Source organism: Oxyura jamaicensis, chromosome 1 (genome assembly GCF_011077185.1).
Source record: "Oxyura jamaicensis isolate SHBP4307 breed ruddy duck chromosome 1, BPBGC_Ojam_1.0, whole genome shotgun sequence".
Classification (NCBI taxonomy): Eukaryota; Metazoa; Chordata; class Aves; order Anseriformes; family Anatidae; genus Oxyura; species Oxyura jamaicensis.
In genome coordinates, this window is record NC_048893.1 from 13,454,094 (window position 1) to 13,481,293 (window position 27,200).

The 27,200-nt window shown below is 40.3% G+C and overlaps 2 protein-coding genes across 20 annotated transcripts in view; one reads left to right on the forward strand and one right to left on the reverse strand.

Annotated features, from left to right (window-relative positions):
* Positions 1–24,389, forward strand: part of KMT2E (lysine methyltransferase 2E (inactive)) — a 67,970-nt gene extending 43,581 nt beyond the window's left edge. For 4 of the 15 annotated variants that reach the window (XM_035314947.1, XM_035313507.1, XM_035312789.1 and 1 more), the window contains 14 exons: positions 5,998–6,162; positions 7,134–7,442; positions 9,701–9,955; positions 10,129–10,273; positions 11,015–11,268; positions 11,405–11,461; positions 12,976–13,539; positions 16,215–16,513; positions 18,444–18,532; positions 18,632–18,751; positions 18,927–19,018; positions 19,987–21,453; positions 22,750–22,852; positions 23,419–24,389. In XM_035314947.1, coding sequence (XP_035170838.1) covers positions 5,998–6,162; positions 7,134–7,442; positions 9,701–9,955; positions 10,129–10,273; positions 11,015–11,268; positions 11,405–11,461; positions 12,976–13,539; positions 16,215–16,513; positions 18,444–18,532; positions 18,632–18,751; positions 18,927–19,018; positions 19,987–21,453; positions 22,750–22,852; positions 23,419–23,459 — 3,960 coding nt within the window. In that variant the 3' untranslated portion in view covers positions 23,460–24,389. Of the gene's footprint in view, positions 1–5,997; positions 6,163–7,133; positions 7,443–9,700; positions 9,956–10,128; positions 10,274–11,014; positions 11,269–11,404; positions 11,462–12,975; positions 13,540–16,214; positions 16,514–18,443; positions 18,533–18,631; positions 18,752–18,926; positions 19,019–19,986; positions 22,267–22,749; positions 22,853–23,418 lie in introns of those variants that run through there. The other 11 variants (XM_035314078.1, XM_035314687.1, XM_035314795.1 and 8 more) reach the window with 11 other exon arrangements.
* SRPK2 (SRSF protein kinase 2) overlaps positions 23,880–27,200 on the reverse strand; it is a 145,376-nt gene continuing 142,055 nt past the window's right edge. For 4 of the 5 annotated variants that reach the window (XM_035315980.1, XM_035315825.1, XM_035315904.1 and 1 more), the window contains one exon: positions 25,333–25,517. In XM_035315980.1, the coding sequence (XP_035171871.1) occupies positions 25,333–25,517 (185 nt within the window). Of the gene's footprint in view, positions 25,518–27,200 lie in introns of all 5 variants that reach the window. The other variant, XM_035315669.1, reaches the window with a different exon arrangement.

Genomic DNA, 27,200 nt, shown 5'->3' on the forward strand with positions numbered 1-27,200 from the left:
TGTTCTGCTTGTAACCAGTCTTCTGAACAGACTTATTTTGGTTCTTTGTACAAGAGTATATCTAGATTTGTGCAATTTTTGTACATGCATTAACTTAGGGAGAGAAATGAAGTCTTTCAGAAGTATGGTTCAAGACTTCTAACTTGCACCTGTTCAAGTGTCAGAACCAACTATTTTCTTGGCCATGAGTTTGTTGTAAAGATTTATCACTTTATGAATATTGCACACTGATTCAATTCTAAATGCTACTTCGCATGTCTCAGGTAGGTTATCTTCTTTGCAAGTTCTCTTTGTATTTCATTTTCTTTTTAACTTCCTTTACTTCCATTAATAGTTACTGTTTATGTAGCAATTCAGATCTGAGTTGGTGTCTTACAGACTAGTGTTGTTGGTAAGCTTGCCTTCTGTGAAGCTGTCAACCCAAGTCAAAGACTACAAACAGCAACAATTCAGCGCAAGTTTGGCAAGAATTTATTAGTAAATTCACCAAATGTAAAGAGATGATTCTGCTACTTCCTTCCCGCCCTATTAAAAAAAAAAGAAAAAAAAAAAAAGAAAAAAAACAGCCAACTCTGGGGGCTGTGCTCTGATGGTAAAATATGAAGAAACATACCTTTGTCTTCTCTTTAAGAACTGGGTGTTTATAGTGGTAATACTGTCACCCTGTATTAGAAGGAAAACATATTTTCATATCTTTATGTAGCTGTGCGTGTCTGTGCTTAGTATGGAAAACCACTTGCAATTTAAGTACATAGATTTAAAAGATTTGCTATACTTTCTAGACCTTTCACAATTCCTGCTTGCTGTCCTGCTATTTCAGATACAGTTGTACCTGAATTGCATGGACCTGGGTGATTATTAGTCTTGTCAGGAGAGCTAAAAATTTCAGAGAGGAAACATTGTCAACACTGTTTCTTGTTGTAGTTTTTTATTCGAACATATGTTAAATAGTGATCTCATTCTTTTATCTTTTCTGACCTAAAGCTAAACAGCATATAGCAGCACAGAAGGCTGTAAGAAAGGGAACTGGTTTTAGGGAGGAGAAAGTAATTCAGAGGCATAGTGAATGGATGTTGTACGTGGTGAGTTGGAGGTTGGTGGGGGAGGAATGTGGAAACAAAGATGAACGTTTAACATCTTTCTGCTGTTGAATCAACAGTCTAGGAAATGTTATATTAAAACAAAGGGAAATTGGCCTTCAACTTAAGGTTGGCCATGCTGCCTGCTGCCTTACTCTCCCCCACCTCCCCTATCTTCCCTAACAGGTTATTTAGGGTACACACAGTGTGCGATAAGGATACCGTCCTTTCACTTTCCTTGAAGTTAGTCGTGTTTTTGTTTTCATATATGTAAGAACTGAAAAGCAAGTCATTACACCATCTACCTCTTATTTATCTTACTGTCATTCTTCACTGTTTTCCACTTTTTCAATTCTGGCGTCTTCTCTGTTGGTGAATTTTAACTCGAATAGTATTCAGTTTGATCCAGAGCCTATACGCCATTATGTGATTCCTTTATCTCTATTGTATTTATCTCATATCATGCTGTGTTTAGTACAACACTATTTTGTCATTGAATTGATGTTTGCTTTTTATTCTCTCCTGGATTTAGTGTATGAGTACCTGCCAAGAGCTATTTTGTGCATAAAGACCTCAAATGACATTTAAAGTACTTTTTGTCTGCAGCTTAAGGCAATTGCTGCTGTGGCATCTTTCCTCTTGGTATGATCACAAGATCAGCATTTCAGTTGTCTGACATTATTCAATGTTGCTCGTACCAGATGTCCTTTCAGCACATTTAGGACAAGTGTTCATCTTAATGTGCTGTTAATTACTTGGTATATTCAAAAAAATGTTTCATCAAGTCTGTAGACATCCATCTTTGATTTTGATATCTGAAAGTTATTAGACGAATTATTTCTTTGGCATTGTTTTAAGATTCAAAATGACAGGGAGAGTTTTGTTCCATTTGCTGAACTGTCAACATTACTTTAAAGCTTTTCTCTAAAGTTTTTATGGCAGTTGACCATTGCACCTATTTTTTTTTTTTTTTTTCAACAGTGAAATGGATGATGTGCCATCCCAGTGGTAGGTGGCTCATCTGCTTTTTCTAATGGCACTGCAGGTAACTGCAGTCTTTTTCAAATCTAACCAGGTACTGCTAGAGTGCAATTAGATGATTTTTGGTGAAGTGAGAAAGTAGATGGTGAGGAAATGAATTATTCACACTAGAGGGGAATCATTGATACTTAGCATTAGCATGAGCCAGCTAGTTTTGGCCTTGAATTCTTGCTTTGGAAGGCTTTTACGCTCATACTGTTCTGTGACCTGTTTACAGATTTTTGCCATTACTGGGTTTGTCTCTTGAATGCATATAAATTCTGCAACTTAGTTCTTTTTCTTCATAAAAGCATCATCATCTGGATCTTCTGAATAATTTGTATCAGTGTTGCATAAAAGCTTCTGCTTTGTTTCCATGACATTTTACTCTGCCCTCACAGCTGTTAGTTGTGAATGTGTACAGTACTTACACAGAAGGGAGTAACACCAGGCACAGGCAGGGAGACGAGTGGCTGGAGAGCAGCTCTGCAGGGAGGGGTTTGGGGGTGCTGGTGACAGCAGGCTCAGCATCAGCCGCAGTGTGCCCTGGCAGCCAAGAGGTTGGGGTGCAGTAAACACAGCACAGGCAGCCAGCGGTTCTCCTGCTACATTTACAGTTGGTGCAGCCTCACCTTGAATATTGTGTGTGGTTCTGGTCTCCACGTTATAAAAAGGAAGTTAAAGTCCTAAAAAGCCTCTAGAGGAGGGCAACAAAGCTTGTACAAGGGCAGGAAGGCACGTCCTGTGAGGAGAGGCTGAGGGCACTCAGAACCAGGAGGCTGCGGGGCGGCCTCATTGCTCTGTGCAGCCTCCTGAGGAGGGGATGTGCAGGGGTGAGGTGCTGGACTCTGCTCCCAGTAACTGATGACAGGATGGGGGGAATGGCACACAGCTTCATCAGGGGATGTTCAGACTGAATGTCAGGAAAAATTTCTTAATTGTGAGGGTGACCAAACACTGGAACAGGTTTTCAACAGAGGTGGCTGATGCCCCACGTCTGTCAGTGTTCAAGTGACAGTTGGGTAACATGCTTAATATTTTCGTTAATTTATGGTTAGCCCTGCAGTGGTCAGGCAGTTGGACTTGATGAATTTTGAAGGCCCTTTGAACTAAACTATGCTATTCCAGAAGTTCAAAATAGACATGGCATTTTCTTACTGTTCAGTGCATTCTTTTCCCTCATACCTTTTATCTACAGGTGATCATACAGGTGAACTGAGGAGGTACTATTCCACAGTTCTCTTGTAAGATTAAGGGAGATTCATGAAACTGCCAAGAACTGTGGTGAAATTCTTGACCTACAGTATAGCACACAACAAGAGCCTGTGGAAAATGAGCATTAATCACTTGTTTTTTGTTCTGTCTCCTTAAGTAAGCTTCAGATTGCTTCAGCATATTTATATTCTATTAGTAGGGGGACTTTATTGAGAGCAGCCCTAAAGAGAAGGCCCTGGGGGTGTTGGTGGATGAGAAGCTCAACATGAGCCAGCAATGTGTGTTTACAGCCCAGAAAGCCAAACCTGTCCTGGGCTGTATCAACAGAAGTGTGGCCAGCAGGGTGAGGGAGGGGATTGTGCCCCGCTGCTCTGCTCTCATGAGGCTCCTCCTGAGGCCCTGTGTTCAGCTCTGGGGCCTTCAGCACAAAAAGGACATGGAGTCCAGAGGAGGCCATGAGGATGACTGGAGGGCTGGAGCACCTCTCTGTGAGGACAGGCTGAAGGAGTTGGGGTTGTTCAGCCTGGAGAAGAGAAGGCCGCAGCGAGACCTTACAGTGGCCTTCCAGGAAAACTGGGAAGAGACTCTGTCAGGGAGTGTAGTGATAGGACAAAGGGGAATGGCTTTAAACTAAAAGAGGAATAGATAGCAGGAATAAATTATTTACTCAGAGGGTGGTGAGGCCCTGGCACAGGTTGCCCAAGAGAAGCTGTGAATGCCCCATCCCTGGCGGTGTTCAAGCCAGGCTGGATGGGGCTTTGGGCAACCTGGTCTGGTGGGAGGTGTCCCTGCCCATGGCAGGGGTTTGGAACTGTGGGGTCTTTAATGTCCCTTCTAACCCAAACCATTTTGTGATTCTATGACATCCCTAACTCAAAATCATTAAACACAATTTTGTTAACCTGAAAGGAGTATGAGTACCATCTTTAAAAATAAAATCAGGCTTTATCTTATTTTGGGTAAGTGTAGCAAACCACTATTAACTAATAATTTACTAATTTATGAAAACTGTGTTCAGATATTACCAGTTAAACTTTTTCAGTACTGAAACTTTATTTAAACTAAAATTGTAGATAAGTTCTCTAAAATACTATTTCATTTCTTCTTTATTTATATTCTCTGGGTGTGACAGCTCTACTGATGCTCTCCTTTCCTCAGACAATGTTTGTTATTTTTCCTTATAAAAATATCCTTATATAAGGATATTATATCCTTATATAAGGATATATATTTCCTTATATAAATAGTGTTTGTTATTTTTCCTTAATGTCGGGTGATGATAATTTGGTCAATGACAGACTACTCTAGTTAGATTCCTTTTTCTAAAACATTGCGAACAATATACTTGCACTGTGACCCATGGAAACCAAATTGTATTTAATTAGGATAATGGATCAGATTAAAAAGAACTTCTAAATTAATTTCAAGGCGGCACCAAAACTGCATCTGCCCAGGCCTTACAGAAGTTCAAGGGGAGGGATTTGCATTCCTTTTCGTCAGTACTTCTACAATTGTCACTAACAGAATCAGTAAGACTTGGATTTTTAATTTTATCTGACATCAGAAAGTAAAATCTCTTTACGTTAATAATTTGTATTTTAGTATGAAATCTGAAGAATGGCAGCGTGAGCTTTAGTTTTAACATATTGGAGTGCCTCCTCATGCGTTTGAGGAGTGATACTCAGTGAGCACTGTTGGATATGCTGCCTTTGGTCCAGAGGACATGCTGGCACTTTTCTGTTTGTTTTTTGGGTGTTTTACTTTGGTATTCTTACAGAAGTAAAACCTTATGGAACTACGTTACAGCGTGGTTGCTCTAGTAGTTACAGACATAATTACTACTCTGTCTCAATCATGAAGGCTGCAAATAATTCAAGTTCGCATCTGTTTTACCATTCAAACCAAGGCAAGCTCAGTGGCAAAAACAGAGTTGTGTTCCTCATTCACTCAAATGAGCAATACACTTACAGGCATTTTCTTTGATGCAAACATGTTGTTGCTATCCATGCACTGTTGTTGCACTGCAGGCACTGAAACTAAATAAAGCTTGAAATAGAAGCCCCCAATTCTGCAGCATCTGTGCTGTCTTAAGCAGAGCTCTGTGCAGGTAGGGAGCTACCTCTTTAATAGGACTAGACTTCAATTACCAATTGACAGAAAATGTAACTTCTGTGGGTGATCCAAAGTTATCTTACTTTGAATTAGTGATTCTTGGATGCTGGTTGCATGTTTTGATATACTACATAGCACTTTGGTAAATAGAGTCAGAGAGTAGTGAAGCTTTTTGTTGTGGTACTTCTGTGTATATAGTAAAATTTCATGGTTTTGGTCATGAGCATTTCATTGCGTTTTAAATATTACACAGGCTAGTAAGTAACCCAGTGATGTGTGTTCTTACGTTTACAGGCCAGTGGTATACTAGTATATGTCTGTTTAGTAAGTTCTCTAATCTAAAGCAGGACCCTCTCTTCTTGTTTGTCACCGCTGATGAGAATGCAAGCCTTTCTTCAAAAGTCTGCAATAATTGCAATCATTCTAACATCTCCCTCTTCTCTGAGCTTTGCTGAAAGTGATCTGCATGTCAACATACACTGTACATGTTCTGAAGCACTTAAAACAATTCACAGTATTTACAGATGTGCAAGATTGACTGAAATTTGATGATTGTTATTATATCCATCAGACAAGAGAAGAAAGGAAAATGGAAGCTATCCTGCAAGCTTTTGCCAGACTAGAAAAAAGAGAAAAAAGAAGAGAACAGGCTTTGGAAAGGATCAGCACAGCAAAAACTGAAGTTAAATCAGAATGCAAGGAAGCACAGATTCTCAATGACACCGAGTTTATTCAGGTATTTACCCAGAACTTTATCTTAAAGCTGGATTTTTAAAAGGCAATGTTGATCAGTTTGGATATTGATTTGCATTAAGGTGTATGAAACTCTTTTAATCACCTGAACTCATATTTGACCAAAATCTGGATAGTACTTTGACATAATGTCTTCTGTTGACCCCACCCCACCCCCCCAGGTAACTGTTCATAGAATTAAACAAGGAATTTCAGTTAACATTAGTTTATGTGAAAGTGCATACACACAGAGCTACTATATAATTGAGTCTGTCTTTGAAGTTCAAGGTGGGAAGTATTTACTGATGCTCATTCTATGGCCAGGAGTTGGTTTTCTTCAGGCACCCTCTATAACCAGTAGAGAAAGGCTTGCTCCTCCAGTGAGTTATTCAGAAGAGGTTGTAGTCTTTTCTTTCAAAGGAATTATTAAGGCTTAGTTTGTTCTAAATTCTTCTTGCAGGCCACCCTTAATATATCATGGACATTTTTTCAGTCTATTGTTGCTGGATACTAGTTCTCCTTTGCAAATAATCCCACAGATTCTCAGTTTGGGTTGTTTCCATGGGTAGTATCAGCCAGCTTGCTGTTAAGTCCCTTATGGCAATTCTAAACACTCAGAAAACTCTAAGTTACAAGAAGGATATTGAACTGAAAGACGACATAGTGTAAGCAGATGATTTCTAGCCTGTAGATGAATGAATGTGGTATAGGAGTTCCTGCAGTGATCTGACCAGCGACTGGTCTTTGTGAAGAATACTCTGGCAGTGATGCTTGGGAAGAAAGTATAGGAAACATGGTAGTCTTCCTTGAAGTAGGGTAGAAATAGTAACTCTAAAGTGTTTTAGCTCTAAAAACAGAAGAGAGAGGCTTTTTTGACATACAAAGAAGGAGGAACTGATAACAATTTATTTTAAGAAAGATGTGTAGGTTTACATGTGTGTGAGATCCATCTACTAATTTTTTGTTTTGTACCAGGAACCAGCAAAAGAAGAAACTGCCACCAAGCCCACCCCAGCCAAGGTTAATAGAGCTAAACAGAGAAAAAGCTTCTCTCGGAGTAGAACTCATATTGGACAACAGCGTAGACGACACAGAACTGTGAGCATGTGTTCAGATATCCAGCCATCTTCTCCTGACGTGGAAGTAACTTCACAGCATAATGAAACTGAGAATGCTGCACTGGTAGCTGAGCCCGAAACAGAAACTGTTGTTACAGAAATGGTTACCGAAACAGAAGCTCCAGCACTTAATAAATGTCCTACTAAGTATCCTAAAACAAAGAAGGTAAGTTTCTGGAGGGTGGGGAGGAAAGGATGGACTTCGAACAGAGGTTTATAAAAACCATAGACAGCTGCATTTATATCTTAGCTATATATGGATTTTTTTTTTTTTAAAAAAAAAGCCTTTCTTCTTTAAAAATTACCATTACCTGGCCACTCAGTGGTAATAAATCGAGCTTTTAAAGTTGTTACATCTTTTAGTAGGTGTTACTTTAGATTTTTAAGAGAGTTTCAAATACAGCTTACAGAACTATTTTAGAACAAATGTTTTCTAGGGAAAGTACTTTCTAAATAGACTGAAATGGTATATGTATAACTGAAACATAATTAAAACTGTTAATTGCAGGTGGGGTGGGTGGAATTAGCTTTCCTTCCTTTTATTCATCATAGGCTTTAGAATGTATTTCAATGGCAGTGAACTAAATATCTTAAAATAATTAGTTTCCAGTACTTTTGAGACATCTGTTCTGAAGTGAGTGGATTTAAATACTCAAAAGTTTACACAGATACCTGGGAGGGAAGCATTCATAGCTCTTCAGTGCTTTGTTTCAAATAAATTTTTTATTGCAATGCGCTGCACACAGTCTGGAGAACTGTTGCAGTATTTAAAGGCACTCCAAAAAATCTGAAACCTGCAGGAGTGAATAACGCAGGAAAACGCTCTGCTTTAAAAACCTGCAGACAGCATTAAAAATTTCTGGTTTTCTTTTCCATGCTTTACAAGCTATTCTGAATGTTTTACTGGGGAGGAAATGGGGACGGGGGAAGCAGAGGAAGAAGTAATAGGCTGAAACTTCTTGTTGATTAACAGTAACAATTGCTAGGTGATTTTAATTAAATCCACAAAATAAACTTAGCATTTATCTGTCTATTTATCTGTCTAAAAATCTTAAATGGTACAAGAGTCATCCTATTAATTGCATCACTACTAAATTCTTGTCAGAGGGGAGGCTAGAATCTCTTCCTCTTTTTCTGTGCTGCAAAAAAAGCAAAATGAAGGTACTCAAAGTCTGAATTCTACTCTAGTTTTTTCCTGTTCTGTATTTTTAACGGTAAATATCTGGTTGTATTTTACCCATTATATCTTGTAAGGAGAAAGTCCTGATTTGAAACTAAGTAAGTTCGTCTTAAAAAAAGCAAACACTTAAATGCTATGATAATCTGTCAAAGCCTTAAAATAATATTAATATTTAATGTGCTATTTTTGGATGTCCTAATTTTATAGGACAAAAGCTTTGCTTACCTCTATAAAATTTGGGAATTTAGTTCTGTGTAAGAGATTAGAGAGAGAAAAAAAGTGGATGAAATCTTCAAGCAAAGCAAGATGTTGCATTCTACACTTTTTTTTTCAAGCTGCTACAGTGCAGTGAATGCTGGTATTTTTATTTTTCGTGAAAATCTTTTGTGAGAAGTATCCTTGTCTTCTACTAATGCTCAGAAAAAAGCTGAGAACTATTTTGCATCTAAGAAGGCAGTCTTATTCTATACTGTACGTTGCAGTGGATGATTAAAGCTGGGTATTTTGAAACAAAGAATTTGGGTCTGAATCTCTTAAGTATTTAATTCAAAGACCTGTATACTTAGAGTTCAATTGCTCTTTCTGGTTCCCTGTTAACAGGAACTAAAATCCTAGCATCACAGAATCATCTAGATTGGAAGAGACCTCCAAGATCACTGATTCCAACCTCTGACCTAACACTAACAAGTCCTCCACTAAACCATATCACTAAGCTCCCCATCTAAATGTCTTTTAAAACTTAGATGTTTTTCAGAAACACAGATCTGGCTGGGAAAAATACCCTTTTTGGTAAATGTGCTATAAAAATGTGCTATAATTTAGCTACAGTAAGGAAGAATGTCCAAGGCATCTGTCTGACATGGTGACTGAAGCAGAGTCCTGACAACATGGAATTCTGATAAGGAATTTATTTAACTTTGTTTAATTAACATGAGAAAATTTTCCATGAGCTTGGGTGCTCGGGCTCAATTTTAAATGTCTTGGAAGTATGTTCAGTGAGAGTTAAATATAAAAGAACTAAATGTTCTTAGTTTACAGAAAAACAACAAAAGTTTCATTATGTAGAGCAATTGTATACTACTTCCCTCCATTCTCCCAGTTATTTCACCAAACTGTCTTCATATTCTTGTCCAGCTGTCTTCTGATTTGTGTAACAGATGACAACATGAGTAATAAGACTAAAAACTTTCTGAAAGCCATTAGTAGAAAACACTCATAAAACATTTTTTTCCCTCTTTGCTTAGCACTTGGTCAATGAATGGTTAAGTGAAAAAAGCGACAAGACGGGGAAGCCTGCAGACAGTGTATCAGAAAGGCCTCTGCGCATAACTACCGACCCTGAAGTTCTGGCTACTCAGCTGAATTCTCTACCAGGTCTCACTTACAGCCCACATGTATATTCTACTCCAAAGCACTATATTCGTTTTACTTCACCATTCCTTTCAGAAAAGAGGAGGAAAAAAGAACCCGTGGAAAATATTACTGGCTCTTGTAAGAAGGTAACGCTTCCCTTCATTGTGGTTCCCCATGCCATAGTACTTAAAAATAAGTCTTTATTTGCTAGCATCAATTCAGGCAGAAAAAAACTGCTTGGCACTTGAATTGTGATACATTTTTGAAGTATATATCTTCAAGCTGTTAAAATTACTGATTTCAATTTGTTTTATTAAAGCGTTGGTTGAAGCAAGCTTTGGAAGAAGAAAACTCATCAGTGATTGATAGATTTAATTCACCGTCACAGGAGAGATCTAGAAGTCCAGCCATCAATGGTGAAAATAAAAGCCCTTTATTACTGAACGACAGTTGTTCCTTAACAGGTGATGCTTTTACTAATACATAAAGGTTTTGTCAAAGTAGGTAAATGTGGAGGGCTGCAGTTCTTAAAGTGATGAGTTAATGAAAGTTCAGGGGTCATTTACACTGTTTCCTGATGGGTTGTCTTTTGGATAGTTGTTGGAAAGGCGTAGTTGCATAATAGCTGTTTTTATTTTCCCATTTTCTTTAAAGTATAATTGATACAAAATAAGTAACAATCATTTCTCATAGTGAATCTGTACAGATGGTCACAGTCAACAAAACACTAATGTTTTTGAATATGAACATCAAGAGGTTAGATGATGTTCTGTATATTCATACCCTTAAATTCAGTGGCCCTGTTGCACCCAGGGAAAAAGTTGCGTAATCTGTCAGGAATAATGCAAAATGGGAACATGCTAAAAACCACACTTATGTGAGAATACAGAGCATAACAGATGATCCTTGTGTACAGAACTTGCATTTCCACTTCTTAGCTGAAAAGTCTTTAAGATGCATAGAAAGAGACGTTTTTTGGAAATGTAGGCAGTTCTTCCCGTTATCCTGGAGGGAGGGGGAAGGAGAACAACACTTACTGATCTCTGTATGCTGTTAAGAGTTGATTTTTCAGGGAGTCTGCCCCTAAGAGAGATTTGTCAGCTTACTTACTTTTTAATGTGGGATTCATAGCCTTACGGCATGGAGCATTTAACTGCGATTACTATATCTAGATCTCCTGTACCTTTTTTGTAATTTTTATGTAGATCTAACAACACCACTAAAAAAACGAAGACTCTATCAGCTGTTGGAGTCTGCATTCTCAGAAACATCCACACCTACTCCTTCTCCATATGCCACACCAACCCATGCTGACATCACTGCCTCAGAGCCATCGCTGTTCGCTACTCCTCCTAGGGTAAAAACAGAAGATGAAACCTGTAGAAATGGTTACAAACCCATTTATTCGCCAGTTACTCCTGTAACTCCATGTATCCATGGGAATACCATGCACTTTGAGGTGAGATTTATAATCGATTTTGATGTGCTTAGATTTTTATCATTCTGCATAAATCAACATTTGTGCTCCTATTACAAGGGAGTGTACTGTTTCTCTAGGCTAACAATTAACTTGACATTTCTTCTTATTCATTTAGAATATTTCCTCACCTGACAGTTCCCCAGAAATAAAAAGGCGAGCTTACAGTCAAGAGGTAAGGATGTTTCAAAAAATCTGCAAAAGGTTTCTTGGTTTTATCAAGAAACAACACTTTGGGTAAATACTTGCCACCGTCATTGCAAGTTTTGTGGAATTTGACTTCATTACAGGTTTTATTTGCCTATTATTGTATATTTCCACTTTTCCTTTTCAGTTTTCTATCTTAAACTGGTGCTTTTCTCCATTTTTTTTGTGTGTCACTTAAATCCTAATGGCTGTTGTGGATGAGCGGTAACCACTGCAACTTAGATAAAAACAGCGCTTGCGCTTTTCAGGCGGTATTTAGGTTTACATTAGCATGTCTTGTTACCAGTATCTCTTAAATGTTTTGCTGGAGCCTAATTATGCATAGGGTGAGAGAGAGTACAGAAGAAAGGTAACAAGGTGTTTCAAGTGGATTATTTCAGCTACAGCAGGTGCTGCAGCTATGGGCCTAGAGTATTCCCAGATAAGGATAGATTCCGATGTAGAGGATCAAGCTGTGTGGTTGAACCGCTAGAGGGCAACGTGATTCATAGATCCGAGGACTTCCACAGGGATATTTGCATCCAAAAGGAGAGTGACAAAGTTCCACAACAATATGGAATTTGAATTGTGTGATAACTAAAAAATAAGCATAAATATGCTGAACCATAAACTTTATAGTGCCTAAAAGGAATAGGTAGAAGTAATTAGCAGTAAAAAAAATCAGCTGTTGATTTTTGGAGAGCTTCACTTTTGGTGGATCTTGCAAATGAATGGTTCAAATATTCTTTCCTTTTGGCAAAGTGTGGATGTATATATAAAGCTTACTTATTTTTAGGTCGAAATCTTAAATAATGAAATACACAATTTTTCATGCAATCATAGCTGTTGATTGAATTTAGTAGTTCTAAACTAGTGTAATTGGAAATGAGTGCTTATCTGACTCAAAAAGAAGAGTTTTACTTAACTCTGCATTGTAATGCAAATGATTTTGAAAGGATTAATGAAAACTTCAGGTTAGTTTAGAAAAGATATTTCCAGCCATAGGTACGTGCTGGGTTTTTTATGGCTAACAGAGTTCTAAGGCATACAGAAGTCAGTTTCTGTAACTTCTCATTTTTTCCTCTACCGAATGCTGATTTTTAATAATGGTCTTAAAATTCTGAAGTGTTTGGAAAAGCTTCCCTGCGTGCCCCCACCAATTTTTTTTCTTGAAGTAATTGTGTTGACATCAAGGATCCCTTTTATGCTTAAGTTAAGCAAGGCCTGTGTAACTAGGGACTTGTTCCTGTTGAAGCTCCTCTTCCTCTACCAGTTGTAAGTAAAACCTGGTATTAAAAGTTTATTTTGACTTTTGTTCGTACATATTTCATAAAAATGCTTTTAATAGCAGTAGTGGAAATAAGTATCTGGCTACACAACTGTTTCTTAAACTCATGGTATTGCAAGGTCTTTAATGCTATTTAAAGGCACAAATCAATGTCAGAATAGTTGTCATCATGTTGCAATATGGAAGAAGAGCTGACTTGTCCTTTCTTCATGCAGGGATATGACAGAGCATCGATTCTAGCACTGAATTCTTTCAGAAATTCCAACCTGACAGAAATGGGTCTGCAAGAAATAAAGACTATTGGATATTCCAGTCCAAGGAATAGGACTGATGTCACTCGGCAGTGCACTGGCGAAATGGAATCTGTGTCAGACCTCCAGCTGGGACTCGAAGTTATTGAGCAAAGTGCACTGCATAAAAACCTGGAAGCCCCCACACATGATAGGACTGATTCAAACAGCCAATTAGAAACTGCTCATTGTGGACGGGGCACAATTTATTCTTCCTGGGTAAAAAGTCCCGACAGGACAGGTGTAAATTTCTCAATGAATTCTAATTTGAGGGACTTGACCCCTTCACATCAGTTGGAGGTAGGAGGTGGATTCAGAATAAGCGAGTCAAAGTGCCTGATTCAAGACGATGCTAGAGGCATGTTCATGGAAGCATCTGTTTTTTGTACTTCAGAAGATGGAATTGCATCTGGCTTTGGAAGGACTGTTAATAACGACAACTTGATGGATGGAAATTGCACACCCCAGAATCCTCCACAAAAGAAAAAGGTTATAATTTTAAGAATTGTTTGGTTTTTCTTACATAGTCTGGTAACAATATTTCTATAAGAAAGAAGCATACTAAAAATAACAACAAAACATCTGACATTTAAACTTTATTTACTACACTGTAGGCATTATTAAGGAGAACTCACGAAGAGCAAAGAGTAATGTTGCGTGCATCCATTAGTAAAATTAATTTTTAAAAACAATATACAAAAAATCACTTCTTTCTATTTTTAATGTTATTTCTTATGAGTCTTAAATGAAATGCTCAATAAATAACCGCTTTTCAGGTTTGAAAATAGTTGCTTGTGCCACCAAGTATTAAAATACTCCATTCTGTTAGAATACTACCAATTTAATCATATACTGGGAACATCTCTTAATGAGTTACTACAGGAGGTTGCACTAAGGTTTGATACTAACACTTGAAAATTGCTATTTAGTTGTACTTAAGGTATCTTGGTGTTGCTGTTATGAGTACACAAGTCCATAGTTACAAGAAATCTTTTTTTGGCTTGGTTTCTTTTTTATAAAACACCATTTGGAAGATAAGCACAGTATAAACTTGCTACTCTTCTCAAACAGCCACTGTAGGTAATTTCTTTTGGTTACGGTCAGCTGGAACCAAAGCTGGAGGTCAGCCTGCATAAATGTCTTGACTGTGTCAGGTCATCCCTTTGCTCCTTGGCAAGTTTCCAGTGCAGCAGCATGTGCAGTTATGTCTCATAAACAGACTATAGAAATAAATGTGATTTATTTTCTTCACGAAAGCAATGGGCAGGGGACTAGAGGTGTATTATTTGTGAGCATACATGTGTGTAGGTAACATACATGCACGATGGGGTTTTGATTTTTTTGGTCCCATCCTGCCCCCTTGCACTTGTCCCTTCTGCTATGCTCTGGGACATCCTGCAAGGGAATGTTCATGACTGTACCTTCAGAAGTTTGCCATCAGAACTGGATTTTGTGTTTATCTCTCTGATACTGAGATATAACTGAAATAAGGCCGTAGCTTTGTTCTTACCTGGTCCTGAGTTGTGTGAGAGGCTCTCCATCTGTCTCCCCCCTCCCATTCCCTTAGAATTCATGCGTAAAGGTCTCAGTTGAAGGAAACAGCCAGAAATAATTTGGTCTGTACCCCTCAAAGAATGACTTTAAGGTTTTCCAGGTGCAGGCACTCAAATTTAACTACACTTTGCAGCCTAGAAGGAGGAAAAAAATTCTCATTTAAGGTGAGGGCAGAATTCAGGATTTCTATAGGAGAATAATAATTAGAAGCCTTTTGCTAAGATCTGTTAAGACATGCATGTTCTTACACAGTTGCTAAAAGAAGGTGCCCCATATCACAGTGTTGCTATGGGTATTGCTTCCTTTATTTTCTCTCAGCATTATACAAGTTCATCCCATTGCAATAGCGTGTCATGGCCACGCATCATAAAACTTGTCCAGTCTTAACATTAAAGCTTTGCTTAAAGCAGTCTTCTTCAAGGGATCCCAGTGATGTGGAAATAACATGAATTGTTTCAAAACAAGATCAATTCTTGGTCTAAACCTTCTCTCAGTAGTGTTTTGACTCTTTGTACCCTGGCATGCAGATGAGTTTTTAATAGAAAACCACCACCTCGGACTGCTAACAAACCAGGCCTTGGTTTCTGTCCTCTGAGTAGAAATAGATGTCTGCCTTTATTGAGGATTTAAGCCATTTAGGTTTTTGTTGTTATTGCACTTCAGCTTACTGTTTTGCATTATGAAGAGGGTTCAGAGTAGATTGCTGATAAGTAGGAGGAAAGGAATCAAGACATCAAATGTAATTTCTATAACACTAATTCTCTTACTAAGCAAAGCAGGTCTGAAGGGGTCGGTATTTCAGCCTTCAAATTGTGAGTAGACATAGTGAAAGCATTTGATCTAGTTTTCTCAGTGAAAGTAATTGACTAATATTCTTATATTCTATGGAAGTGCCTATGCACTAGTTTTTATATAAAATTGTGTGTGTATGTGCATACACTCAAAAATGAATAAAATATACACACACGTACACAAAGTAGAACCACATGTCCCTTCCTGTGTCATTGGTTTTGGAAATAAACATTTATACTTGAAATTTATAATTGAAATATGCTCTGAATCAGTAGCTCAGAGTGCGGTGAAGATAATAATTTAAAACAAGTTGCAAAAAGTTTGTCATTCTAAGTCACAAATCCTTTATATCAAGAAAAAAATATATGAAAAGCTCAGGATATTTTGATTATGCAGTGGAGTGAAGCAAAATCTTGGTCTGTTTTTCACATGAGGTAGGCCGAGTGAGAGTGACTCAGTCTCTTAAACTTAGCGTTACTACATTGCTGTCCTCTCAGTGACACAGCAATTCCAGGAGGGGCTCTGAAGTCCCTTCTCACTTCAACCAGCAGAAGGACTTCAGCAGTGAACCTTCAGCTGTTCCACAAACTTCTGTGTTTTTGGAGGCAAAATACATACTTCCTCTTGGCAGAAGCCTGTCTTTGCGTCTTCTTTGATAGCCATTACTAGGTGTGTAAATTAACGGCAAGTGTGGTGAGATGCCTTCAACTACGCCCATCTTTTAGAGCCAAGTAATTGGTATGTCTCACTGAAGGAATACATTTAACTGAAAATGCCAAGAAGGAAACAAACTTTCTTCTAATCTTTTTTTTCCATAGGTATCCTTACTAGAATACCGTAAGAGACAACGAGAAGCTAGAAAAAGTGGCTCAAAGACAGAAAACTTTCCCCTTGTTACCGTATCTCCTCATGCAGCTGGTGGAGGAAATATAAGTAGCAACAACGGTGCTAACGATGGGTATAACAACAGTGGTGAAAATGGGGAGCAAACCGATAACGCTGCGAGCCTACCTGTACCACTGCCAACTACTGTTTATAACGCAGCGCCAGAAGACACCGGTAACAACTGTGCAGTTAAGGAGACATCAAGTGAGAAGAGTGAGCCGGAGGTTCAGTGGTAAGTTACAAAACTGTAGGACAAAAGTTCTGGTGAATTATGTACTTAATTCTAAGTCTTGTATTTGAACTCTTTTGTTAATAAGTGTGCAGTTACGGATTACTGATCAGAAGCCCTTCTGTCAAGCTGGTAAACAGTTGTCCAACCAATCACCTCAGAAATACAGCAGATACCTCATGAAGATAAGGATATGGAAAATTACATAAAATACTGATCAGCTTTTTTTCATTCTGCTTTGGTATTTTATTTTTCAAGAGCAAAAACAGCTTGAACAAGATAGATCACCTAGTTCTGTAGACTGTAAAATTGTATAAGAGCAGTTGTGAATATTTAGAAAACGGTGTGGAGTAGGCATGCTCCTTCCAGAGCTGCACAAGTCACACTGTGTGTGCTTGCCAAGGTGTTACAACGGCTTTGGGAGACAGTGAGCCTGATTTTCAGCATGACCTGGCTCTGCATTTAATATCCTTGCATTGTCACTGCTTCATCTATGGGCTGAAGATATTTTTCATCTTAAACCTCAAAACCTTTCCAAAAGTACAGTAGGAAACAAGGGTGGAATAATTTGTGTTGATCAATAAAAGCTTCTAGAAGACTCTCTGAGGAGTCTGTTTTTCAGCGATCTAGTTGGAATGTGTGCTTTGTGTTTGCTGTCGCTTAAATGCAACATGCAGAGATGCATGCAGTCTGCCTGACAGTTCCTTCTGCTCAGGTAGACAGCGTGTGGAGATACTTGCAGAGTTGCTTATGATGGCTGACTGGCTCCCCTGTGTGCAAGCCATATGCTGGATTGTACTCCCTGCCAGATACTCCGGCAGCCTTAAGATCCTGGGGAGAGATGCAGTGTGAAGGGGGATGACACAGAATGACTTCAGTTCGTTAAAATGTTTTGCAATGTTTTCCACTGCGGTTTTTGGTAGCCTTAAAGATAGACGGTCAACTTTGTTGACTCTGTCTCCAAAATGTTGCTAGCACAAAATAAACGCTGCAGAAGTTCTTTATGCTATAGAGAAGGACTGACAGTGTTGCAGATGAACATGGGCTGAGGAGTTGAATACCTCTCTGCTCAGATGCTCCAACTATTCCAGAATAGAAGGATTTTGTAGAGCCAGCTGAAGGGAGAACGTAAGTGCAGTCTTCAAAACTTCACTGAGAAGTGGCTGTTAAGTTCATAATGCAGAATGTAGTGTACCGTATTGTAACCAAAGTATGTGGGAAATAGGCTGAACTGGGAAGAATTTTAGTAAGGTTCTTGCAGTATTCCTGCAGAAAACCTCCAAACTTGTTTTAAAACAGCAGCATTGTAGAGTATTGCATTGTAGAGTTCTTGCCTGAAAGAAAAACTGAGTTCTGTAGAGTGCTGCCATTACTGTTCTTTACGTTCAGATTGTGAGAATGTAATTGATTATAGGACAGAAGACATGACTGTCACTTCACCTGATACCTGGTGAATGAAATCTAAAAGCTTAAATCCTATACATCCGGAGTTGTGCAGCATTTACAACTATGGATCTGCTATTGTAGAGCAAGTTCTTTTTTAATAAATAAATGCTATTTCAAGCTTTTCAAGAAGGCTTTCTACAAATGGAGAATGTGAAGCAGTACTTACAACCTGTAGTTTTTGAAATGTAGTTTTTGATCTGTCAGATATTAAGAATAAAAAGACCTCCACAGATCTACAGATAATCTTTTCTTCTGGAGAGGAATTGTCAGGTCTCGTAACAAGGTTGCACAGAATTGGTGTATTTAAAATGTGACAAAACAGATCTGAAGTACGTAACCAAATGGCATTCCTTAAGTAGGACCAGTTATTTGGCTCTTACATGCAGTCAACACTGTAAACTCTGACCTAGTATTTGCATGTACAGTGTCCTAAATCTGGTCCCTGGGAGCATATCGCCTTATTTTAACATACGCTTCCCTCTTCCAGGACTGCATCAACCTCTGTGGAACAAGTGAGAGAACGAAGTTATCAGAGAGCATTACTTCTCAGTGATCATAGGAAAGACAAGGACAATGGTGAGTTGATTTATCGTGCCAAAGGCAGATACATCTAACCAATTCCTTAGGTAGTCCTTAATCGTTCTAATGTTTTGTTTGGGTCTGCTTCATCTGTAGGGGGAGAATCACCCTGTAGCCCCTGCTCACCGTCTCATGTTCAATCTCCACCTTCATCTCATTCAAATCTCATTTCCCAGTTGCAGCTTAAAGTTCATTCTTTCACTGAATGTATGGAAGGTCAGTAAGCAGATGACCTTGTATGACACTTATTGAATAGTCTCTTACAACAACGTTAAGTAGCTCTTTACAGCACCATTAAGTAGCTCTTTAAAGTAAAATACAAAGTGCTTAGTGATCTTGGCAAAAGACCTTTTCCCCCACTGTTATATTTACCTCTTGTGTTGGTTTCTAGAACCTGATCCTGAAAATCCAGAGCCTACTTCTGAATGTCCATCCCCAGATACTTCACAGAAGACTTGTAAGAGTCCTTCAAAAGCAAGCAAGGTGTGTATGCATGTGTTTGTGTGTATCAAGCATATGTGTAGGTCTCAATTTATTTTTAAGATGTTAGCATCTTGATTCTCTGAGATTTTTTTAAACATTACCATCATGATTTTCCATTGAGCTGAACATGTATGTAGTAATTCTCTTAAATAATTTAATGTAGGTAAAAATATGTAAGAATATTTGCAGTAGGTCCAACATGTAGAAATTCCATCCCAGTTGGTTTGTGTTCTGTTCTTTCAGTAGCTGTATCTACTTACATCTGATACTGCGTTCTGTAGACACTGATAGACGCTGAATAGAGCTTGTATCAGTGGTCTTGGTATTGCCACAGTTCTGCAGGTTGAATGCCAAAGGACTGACAGAACTGACAGCAGTAAATGATGGTCAGAACTGACAGCAGTAAAGTACCTCTTACCTTATAACAGGAGTGGCTCTTGCCATGTCAGGATTTGGTACTGTCTGGCAGCAGAGGCAGTGATATGCAGAAACTTGTTTCGGAGCTTCCTGAATGATACTGAACGCAGTAATTCAGGTTATAACGTCCAGTCTGTCTGCTAGCATTATGCCAGTTTTAATATGTTAAATCACTCAAAAAAAAAAACCTTTGTTTTTGTAAATAGGCATCTGGAATTATTCCTTTCAGACTCAGAAATCTAAAGCTTTAACAAATAGAAGATTCTGACTTTGCCTTGACGGTCATGTTCCTGTTAGTATTCCCAGGTGCACTTGCTAGGCTTTGACTTCAAAGAACAATTCATGTGTACTTGCTAGAAACAGGGCCTGTGCTAAGTTTAAGCTTCCTATGGTTACTGTTTTTCATATGCCAAATGTATCCTGTCTTCATGCTTTTCATCCATCAATGGAGAAAGAGAGCACTGTCCTGAGAAGATTCGTCTAGTTTTAGTGCCTGCATCATTGCATGTTCTGAGTATCTTGGCACTGAGGGAATTTCTTTTCTGTTCTAGCCCTCTTCACCAAGTCCTGTAGTTTCAACACAGTCACTTGGGAAAACGCCGGCAAAACAAGATTCGCACTGGGAAACTGCAGCAAATGCACCAGAGGCCGAGTGTGTGAATCACCCAAAACCTGAGCTGCAACAAAAACAGGTGACAAATAATGTCCAAGCACTTTCAAAAAATCATCCATCTCAGTCACATCTGCGCAGTTCTGCTGAGCAACTTCCACACTCACAGAAGCTGCCTTCTGCACCTTTGAAGCTTCATTGTCCCCCCTCGCCTCACGTAGAAAATCCTCCCAAGTCATCTACGCCTCACGCGCCCGTGCAGCATGGTTACCTTTCACCAAAGCCTCACTCGCAGCAGCTGGGTTCTCCGTACAGACCTCATCATCCCCAGTCACCTCAAGTCGGAACGCCCCAGAGGGAAACGCACCGGAACTTTTATCCAGCAGCACCACCCCTTCAGCCTGGGAATCAGCAGCAGCCGAGCGGCCCGCTGTTTACTCAGACAACTTCAGGACAATCTTCAGCTTCTTACAGCCAATTTAACCAACAAAATTTGAACAGCAATGCACCACCTCCCCCTCCCCCTCCGCCCCCCTCCTCTACTTATTATCAAAACCAGCAGCCCTCTGGAAACTTTCAGAGTTACAGTCAGCTGAAGGGCAGCATACCCCAACAGACTGTGTTTTCATCTGGACCAAACCAAGCACTTCCTGGCTCTGCGGGTCAGCAGACGGTGCCAGGACACCACGTCACCACGGGGCATTTTTTGCCCTCTCAGAACCCCAGTATTCACCACCAGGCTTCGGCCTCTGCTGCCCCACCTCCTCCTCCGCCCCCACCTGCCCCGGGACCTCACCTTGTACAGCAGCAAAGTACTCATCAGCAGCATTCTGTAGCACACGTGGTTGGTCCGGTTCACGCTGTGGCCGTAGCTCCTGGATCACACCTTCACTCTCAGGCTGCTGGCCATCATTTGCCACCGCCCCCTCCGCCGCCGGGTCCTATCCCCCACCACCAACCTCCTCATCCTCCCACGGGACACCAAGGTTTGCAAGCACAACACCAGCATGTTGTCAACTCTGCACCCCCACCCCCTCCACCCCCACCCTCCAATGTCATGGGCTCGGGGCATCACCCAGCATCAGCACAAGGGTTGCACCACCCGTCGCACCAAGGACCCCCCCATTTCCCTTCAAACGCCCATACGGGTGTCTCCTCCTATTCCTCACAAGCCCCCCATCACACGACGTTAGGACCTGGACCTCAACATCAGCCTGCTGGAACAGGACCTCATTGTCCACTCCCCGGTCAGGGTCCTCACATCCAACCTCAAGGACCAAACAGTATTGCAACGCCCACTGCTTCAGGGTTCTGCCCTCACCCCGGCTCAGTAACCCTTCCCCACGGAGTGCAAGGACCGCAGCAGGCGTCACCGGTGCCTGGACAGATTCCCATTCACAGAGCACAGGTGCCGCCGACTTTTCAAAACAATTACCATGGTTCAGGGTGGCATTAAAATGGATCCCTTTAATTCTAAACATTTTTAAAATGTTCTGTAATATAAACTGTGTATATTTCATATGTACCTATTCAAGGTACTTTTTAAAGCTTGTACATGATACTTTGTATAAAAGCAAACACCAGTGCTCTTTCATTGTATCTTTCCATTTTTTGCTTTTTAAAATTCCTGAAAACGTGCTGTTAAGCCAGTATTAGGTATTTCTTTTTATTTTGTAAGTGAACATTCCAGCTGTTTTTCTGGCAGTAGGTTTGATGCTGCATAATCTTTAAAATTTTATTGTTGCAGTTAAATTCATTTAGTGAATGTTTTCTATATTACTTTTATACATATGTAATTAAATAAGTACACAGGCTAAGTGATGGCACTAACAATTTTTTTTTTCATTTTCTTCTGTCAACAGTTCTTTGTGTGCATAGAGATAGAAAACAATGCAATACAAATTTTTATAGTTTTGGTGTGGACATGGCTTTTTGTTTCATCAGTTATTTGCAGAAAATGTAATTTAATGTATAGACTGTTTCTAATGTCTCTGACGAGTGCTGTAAATACTGTATTTCTTCTGCTTGTACAATTGCTTAAAGCTTCTTTCATTTGATATAGTATTGTACATAATAAGTCTCTTTTGCAAAAAAAAAAAAGTGTGATCTTTGTGAAAGTAGTACAGTATATGATCTTTAATTTTTTTAATATACTGTCACATTGCAGCACTGGTTGGGCATTTTAATTCATGTTAATAAATCACAATTATGTCAGTTTTAACCACTTGTCCTCAAAGGGTGCTGTGTGTTAAAGGAAGGGGCTGTAGGCCTTCTATCACTGCGGGGCTCTTGCCCTCCATGCCGTTTCCAGCTGTGGGGTTATGGCACAGACTTTTAGACTGAGCAGGGGAAAATAAATCCCCTCCTGAGTCTAGAAGTGAGGAGAACTTAGTTTAAGGAGAGCAGGGTGTGGGGTCAGGTTATTTAATATTAATGTGCGCTATGTCTAGACCATAGCAGTGCAGTTGTGCACTAAAGGCAGGTGTTACTTTGTTCTTGGTTACAAACTACAGTAACAGCTGCCCACTTCAGCACATCCCTGTTCTCTCCTGTTGGCTCTCTAGGACCTCCTGTTAGTGTGGTAATGTAGGAAGTGAGACCCTTATACCATAATTATGGTGTATGCCTGTCCTTAGAGCTCATTAGTGAATGCTCTTGAATTCTGCTCACGTAACAGAACAAATGCTTGATGGCTCTCTTTCAGACCCCAGAGGAGAAAACCAGCATGCAGCTTCCTCTGCTCTGGCCGCTAGAAAACCTGAAAGGGGACAGGATTGGAAGTGGCAATTCCTACTCACTGAAAAGTGGTAACTCTTTTTAGCACATAGAAAGTATTGGGGCTATGTAAAACTATAATTTGCTCATAAGTACTGGAAAAAATAGTACACAAAATGCTTCCCTGGATAACCGTTGGCTATACAAAACACATGCATGTCTGAGCTCCTCTAGTTGTACTAGCATGAAGTAGAACCCAATTAGGCCATCAACAACACCAGGGAGAAAAACCAAAACCAACCCAACGCACCTTATTCTACTGCTCACACTCATTTTGAGATATCTGCATCACCTGCCACAGCTCAAAGCTGTTGACCTGACCCTCTGTGATGATTTGTTACCTCTTAGCAGCTGTGTGAAGTGTTGACAAAGGGGGTAGCAGCCCATGACTAGCATTAGTCAGGTTTTGCTGTATCAACGCAAGTAAGGCTAGTCCCCTGGTTTGCCATGCGGTTAAACTGATGTTGCCAATGCTAGGATTGTCTCTGTAGTCAGGAACAAACCGTTAATTAGTTGCAGCAGGGCCCAGGGTGAAGCTAAGCATCATTTTACCTCTTATCTCTGGATTTCACTGTAGCATTATTTTTTTTCTTCTCAGCAGTGTCATCCCTGAGGCCTTTAAAAGCCGTTCCCGTGTGAAGAGGGAAGTGGATGGTCAAAGGCACTCAGGTCTGAGATCCAGCTGCTGGCAGGGCCTCGGCATGCACAGGAGTTTCTCCTGCCTAGCGTGTTTGTGTGGCTCTCCTCTTCCTTTTTGGATGAGCAGCTGCCCAGCCACATCAGGGATGGGGGATAAAGGGCTACTTGTTTATATAAAGTTAAACATCTCCTATGAAACGGCTCAGTTTTGTCTTGTTTCATCTAGCGCCCTCTCAGATACAGCCTATCACTCCTCATTAGCCTTGGTATGGTTTGATTCATACAGGTGGTGCTATTTTGTAACCAACCCCATCACGCAGTAATCACAGCCAGCTAACCCCCACCCACCACCACCACACACAATTCTAGCAAAGAGGTGGATTTACGACTAGCAAAGATTCCAATGACCAGCACACTGTCTGAAAAAACAAAACACTTTAATTAGACAACTGCAAGCACCTCAAACAACTGGTTATTGTTACAGCATGGGGCTATCTTCTCACAATCTAGTTATTGCAAAGGCATGTGAATAAATTTCATATGGACAAAGTCAAGAAAAAGTGGCACCATAGTTACATGAAAATCAGAAGTAAGCTTACATTCATCCCACTGACTTCTAAAAGAGGCCAAAACACACCTCTGTATTTTACATTCTAAAATCTGTATTGCCTATAAGCTTCAGTCTATGTAGCTTTTTTTTCCTAGGAAACACGTAATTCTTGCGTGCAACTTACAAAGAATAATTGTATGTCTAGTTATGGGAAAAAAATAAAGCTAGTGCAATTTGTTTTAGAAACATGTAAAGCTATGAATGGAATGAGCATGATCTTGCTTCTTGCATTTTACCCACTGCACTGTAAATTATTTGCAGCTATCCTTCCTTAACTGATTCCAAGCACACACTTTTATTATAAAAGATCAGTAATTCTACACAGAGAGTGGTTCTCATGCTCAATTTTTAATTTTTTTTCTTAAGGTATAGTACAACTTACAGTGCTTATAAAAAGGCAACACCATATGGTACCATGTCTTCACTATCACATTGTAAGGGAAATTGCTATTTTCTTTTCTTAAAAGCACTTAAAATAGGCAAAAGTTCTAAAAGGGAGTGCTAAATGATAATGCATACTTTATTAGAAAGAAGTCTAGCCTTCCTTTAAAGTGCCATTTGGGGAATGAAATCCTGTAAACCAGAGCCACTTTGTTTAAAATCCAATGAACGGGAACTGCTACAGAATAGAAAGTTTACACAATTCCTTAAAGCAGTTTAAAGTCCACTACATGCAATTGGTTTGCTATAAAGCTCTCTAAAACTTAGTAGCTTTACTCTGAAATTGAGTCCCCAGTCCCATATTTAAATGGAAATAAACATTTACAGGGTGCATTTACATACACTATAATACAAGAATGACGTCCCTTTGCCAGAAGATAAAATTGTACAATTCCTTGCCGTAACTCAGTTCTGACTTGATAAATTTCTTACGCTTGTAAATTATATAATATGCATCAGCTAAAATATTTTTTTCATAAATAGTTACAAAACTTGCCAAAACACATGGGGGGAAGTTTCTTTTGTTCAAAAATCTGACATCTGAATGCCACACAACACAAGAAACAATGCTTAAAGACACGTTAAAGTGTTTTCTGAAGAAAGTGGGTGAGTAAACTACTAGCTGAAGACAAAAAGACTACCCTTCCCCAAGAACACAGTGCACAAAAAGCAAAATGTCAAACAGTACCTCAAGCAAAATAAAGGTCTGAGGATTGAAGCCAGCTCACGTGTGATCCTGCTAAAGAATTTGTGACAGTCACCATTTAGGTCCGATGCATTGGAAAGTGGTTGCTGGCTTACTTCTACAGCTGGGAGATTCTGCTAAGAATTCAGCCATGGATGCCTAAGGCATTCTCCAGCTGAAGCACGTTTCTCTGGGACCATTTCTAGCATGGGGATCAGGAAATCTGTAAACTGTGCAGCATCTTCGTGAGGCCAACCGTACTTCTCCACGAGCACGTCAAAAAGACTCCAAGGTTTCAGCTTGGTAATGTGTCGGAGTTCTCCTGTAGACAGAAACATTACTGGTATTAGACAAATACCTCTTCAGTCCTGATAGTGACTAAACCCTGATTAGTTTCCCTCTAAAAAAGAAAAAAGACAACTCATCAGGCTGAGAATCATCATTTAGGAAGGTCTGCACATTGCAAGCTTGCTTGAGGTCCTCAAACAAAGAAAATGAGCACGTCCAGCATCACAAACAAATCATTCCTAAAGCAAATGGTGTTTTACACCTGGACTCCACTATAAGCAATGTTTCTGATTTCCGATTTCTTCCTGTTCGTAGAATCACAGAGTCATAGAATGTCCTGAGCTGGAAGGGAGCCACAGGGATCACCAAGTCCAACTCCCAGCTCCACACAGGACCACCCAAAATCAGACCCTGTGTCTGAGAGCGCTGTCCAAACGCTCCTTGAACTACACCAGCAGCTCGGTTCCATGCCCACTGCCCTGGGGAGCCTGTCCCAGTGCCCGAGCACCTCTGGGTGCAGAACCTTTCCCTAACCCCCAGCCTGACCCTCCCCTGCCCCAGCTCCATGCTGTCCCCTCAGGTCCTGTCGCTGTCCCCAGAGAGCAGAGCTCAGCGCCTGCCCCTCCGCTCCCCTCGTGAGGGAGCTGCAGGCCGCCATGGGGCCTCCATCCAGTGCCCCATACACAAAGGCACTTGCTCTCAAGCTCTTGCTGCCCACAAGAACACCACAGGCCTTCACTCGTTAATCAGCCAACAACCCTACACCTTACAAAAGCTGCTCCAACCTTTAGGCACAGCTCTCAGTAACACAGCTCATTCTGCCTCGCCAAGTGCCATTTGCCAACAGTGTCACAACAACTGGTTGCAAACCAAGCCCAGCACAAAGGGTTTGCCCTCACGGATTCTGCTCCATCTCCCAGGTGAGCGCAGCCGGGCTTGGGCTGACTTCTTCCTGGGGAGGAAGCGCCTGCTGCTCCTCCTGTACTGCACACAGCCGACTGCCAGTTGGCAGCAGTTCTGCAGCCGCCACCATAAAGACCCCACAGAGTAACCCTGCAAACCCTGCAGTAACCCTGCAGTAACCCTGCAGTCAGCCACTGGCAAGGGAGAGGAGAGACCCGCTGCTAACAGCAAGCCGAGGTGTGCTGCCCATGGCTCGCCCACTTCCCTCCTCTCTCTCCGGGTAGGAGGGCACTGACATAAAGGGCAGCGAGAGCAGAGGCTGGCAGTCTTGGGCCAGTTCGTGCCTGTACATTTCCAGCACAAGTGTGGCCCATGAGTACTGCTGAGTCAACGACAAAAAGAAAAGTCAAAAAGGCTCCGGTTTAGGTCTATACAGCCCCACAGTACTAATGTACAGAGCAGAAAGTATCTTGGAGAAGTTTATTCACTTCCAGGCTTACTCTCAGCCCTTGAAAATCCCCATACAGCCCTTCAATTGAAGTGCTGAAAAAATGTTTGACTACTTACAAAAACGGGTAGTATGTTTTCTAAGCGTATAAACTCCAGTATTGTGCAACAAGGAATCTCTCTGCCAAAAAGCAATAGAAAATAGTGTCTTGTTATTGACTGCAAGCAAAAAATAAATAAATAAAAAGAGGCTGGGCCTGTAACTTCTCCAGATTGCAGCACTCGCTGCCAGGGTTGCCATAATCACTTATCAACATGGGGTGGAGAGGGGGGTGATGCAACAGCCTTCACCTTTGTATTTAAATTC